The 1,098-nt window shown below is 61.3% G+C and overlaps 1 protein-coding gene across 1 annotated transcript in view; it reads right to left on the bottom strand.

Moving 5' to 3' along the window:
• Positions 1-1,078, bottom strand: part of PANX3 (pannexin 3) — a gene marked incomplete at its 3' end in the record, with an annotated part of 1,977 nt that extends 899 nt beyond the window's left edge. The window contains 3 exon segments of the mRNA XM_010160340.1: positions 7-36; positions 135-277; positions 898-1,078. Of these exon segments, the coding sequence (XP_010158642.1) occupies positions 7-36; positions 135-277; positions 898-1,078 (354 nt within the window).
• Between the last annotated feature and the right edge of the window lie 20 nt (positions 1,079-1,098).

Raw genomic sequence — 1,098 nt, 5'->3', positions numbered from 1 at the left:
CAGCACCGCCACCACCAGCAGCGAGTAGGGGAAGACCTGGGCGAAGGAGACAAGCGAGCGGCGCGGAGTTGCTTTGCCTCTGCCGCGTGCTCGGGGGAAACCCGGGGGCGGCCAGACGCAAGCTCGACCCGTACCTTGAGGGCCCAGAGGGACTTGGTGACGGCACGTCCTTCGGCGTCGAAGCTGTGGTGGAGGAGGGAGTCCCAGCAAGCCGTGTCGGCATAGGCAGACTGCTTCCCGGTGAAGTTGGTGGGGGAGAAGCAGCTGATCTGTGAGCCTAGGGGGGAGGAGAAGGGGCAACTCAGCCCCTGAGGTCGGGCAAGCGCTCCGCAGCCACGTGCCGACACGTTACAGGAGGGAGATTACATCCAAAAGTTAAAAACGCCCTTTTCATGGACATTTTGCAGCTGTCCTTCCCCGCTGCTGTTTTCCAGCAAGGACTTTTCCATCGCTTCCCGAACACAGACCCTTTGAGCACGCAGCGGAGGGGAATTAGAGACTGGAGTCAAACCACATCCCCAGGGAGAGCAGCGGGACAGCAGCCCAGGCCAGATTTAGCACAAGGCCGTGCCGTGCCGTCAATGCAACCCCCTGTGCTGCCCGAAAACCCACGCGGAACATACGCCCTGAGCTGCCCCGATGGCACCCTGCTCCCCAGAAACAACCCATGGCACCCCAAAGGTGCTGGGGGCCAAGCAGCTGAGGCACCACTGGTCCCAGGGTTTAGGATGGCCATTCCCAGGCTTTCCCAGTGACTGATAATCCAATAAAAACAATCAATAAACATCCCTGAGACGGCAACAGTTTCTTGAACAGGAATTCCAGGCTACTCCGCCTCGGCCCGTGACCGTGCCGGTGCAAACACAACGGAACCGCCCTGCAGATCCCGCCACTCACCGGCGGAAAACTCCTGGGCGAAAGCCAGCGAGACGAGGAAGAGGGGCAGCCCCACGGTGACGAACTTCAGGAGGCGATCGCTCGGCAGCTCCAGCCGCAGGCCCTTGGCTCGGGAACCGCTGGGATGCGGGAGGAGAGCATCGGAGAGCATGTACTCGGCGGCCGTGTGCGAGAGGGACATGTTTGTGTTGAGGAAGAGGA

The sequence above is a fragment of the Eurypyga helias genome, unplaced genomic scaffold (assembly GCF_000690775.1).
Source record: "Eurypyga helias isolate BGI_N326 unplaced genomic scaffold, ASM69077v1 scaffold23151, whole genome shotgun sequence".
In the NCBI taxonomy this organism is placed as follows: domain Eukaryota; kingdom Metazoa; phylum Chordata; class Aves; order Eurypygiformes; family Eurypygidae; genus Eurypyga; species Eurypyga helias.
This window is presented reverse-complemented; position numbering and strand designations above follow the sequence as displayed.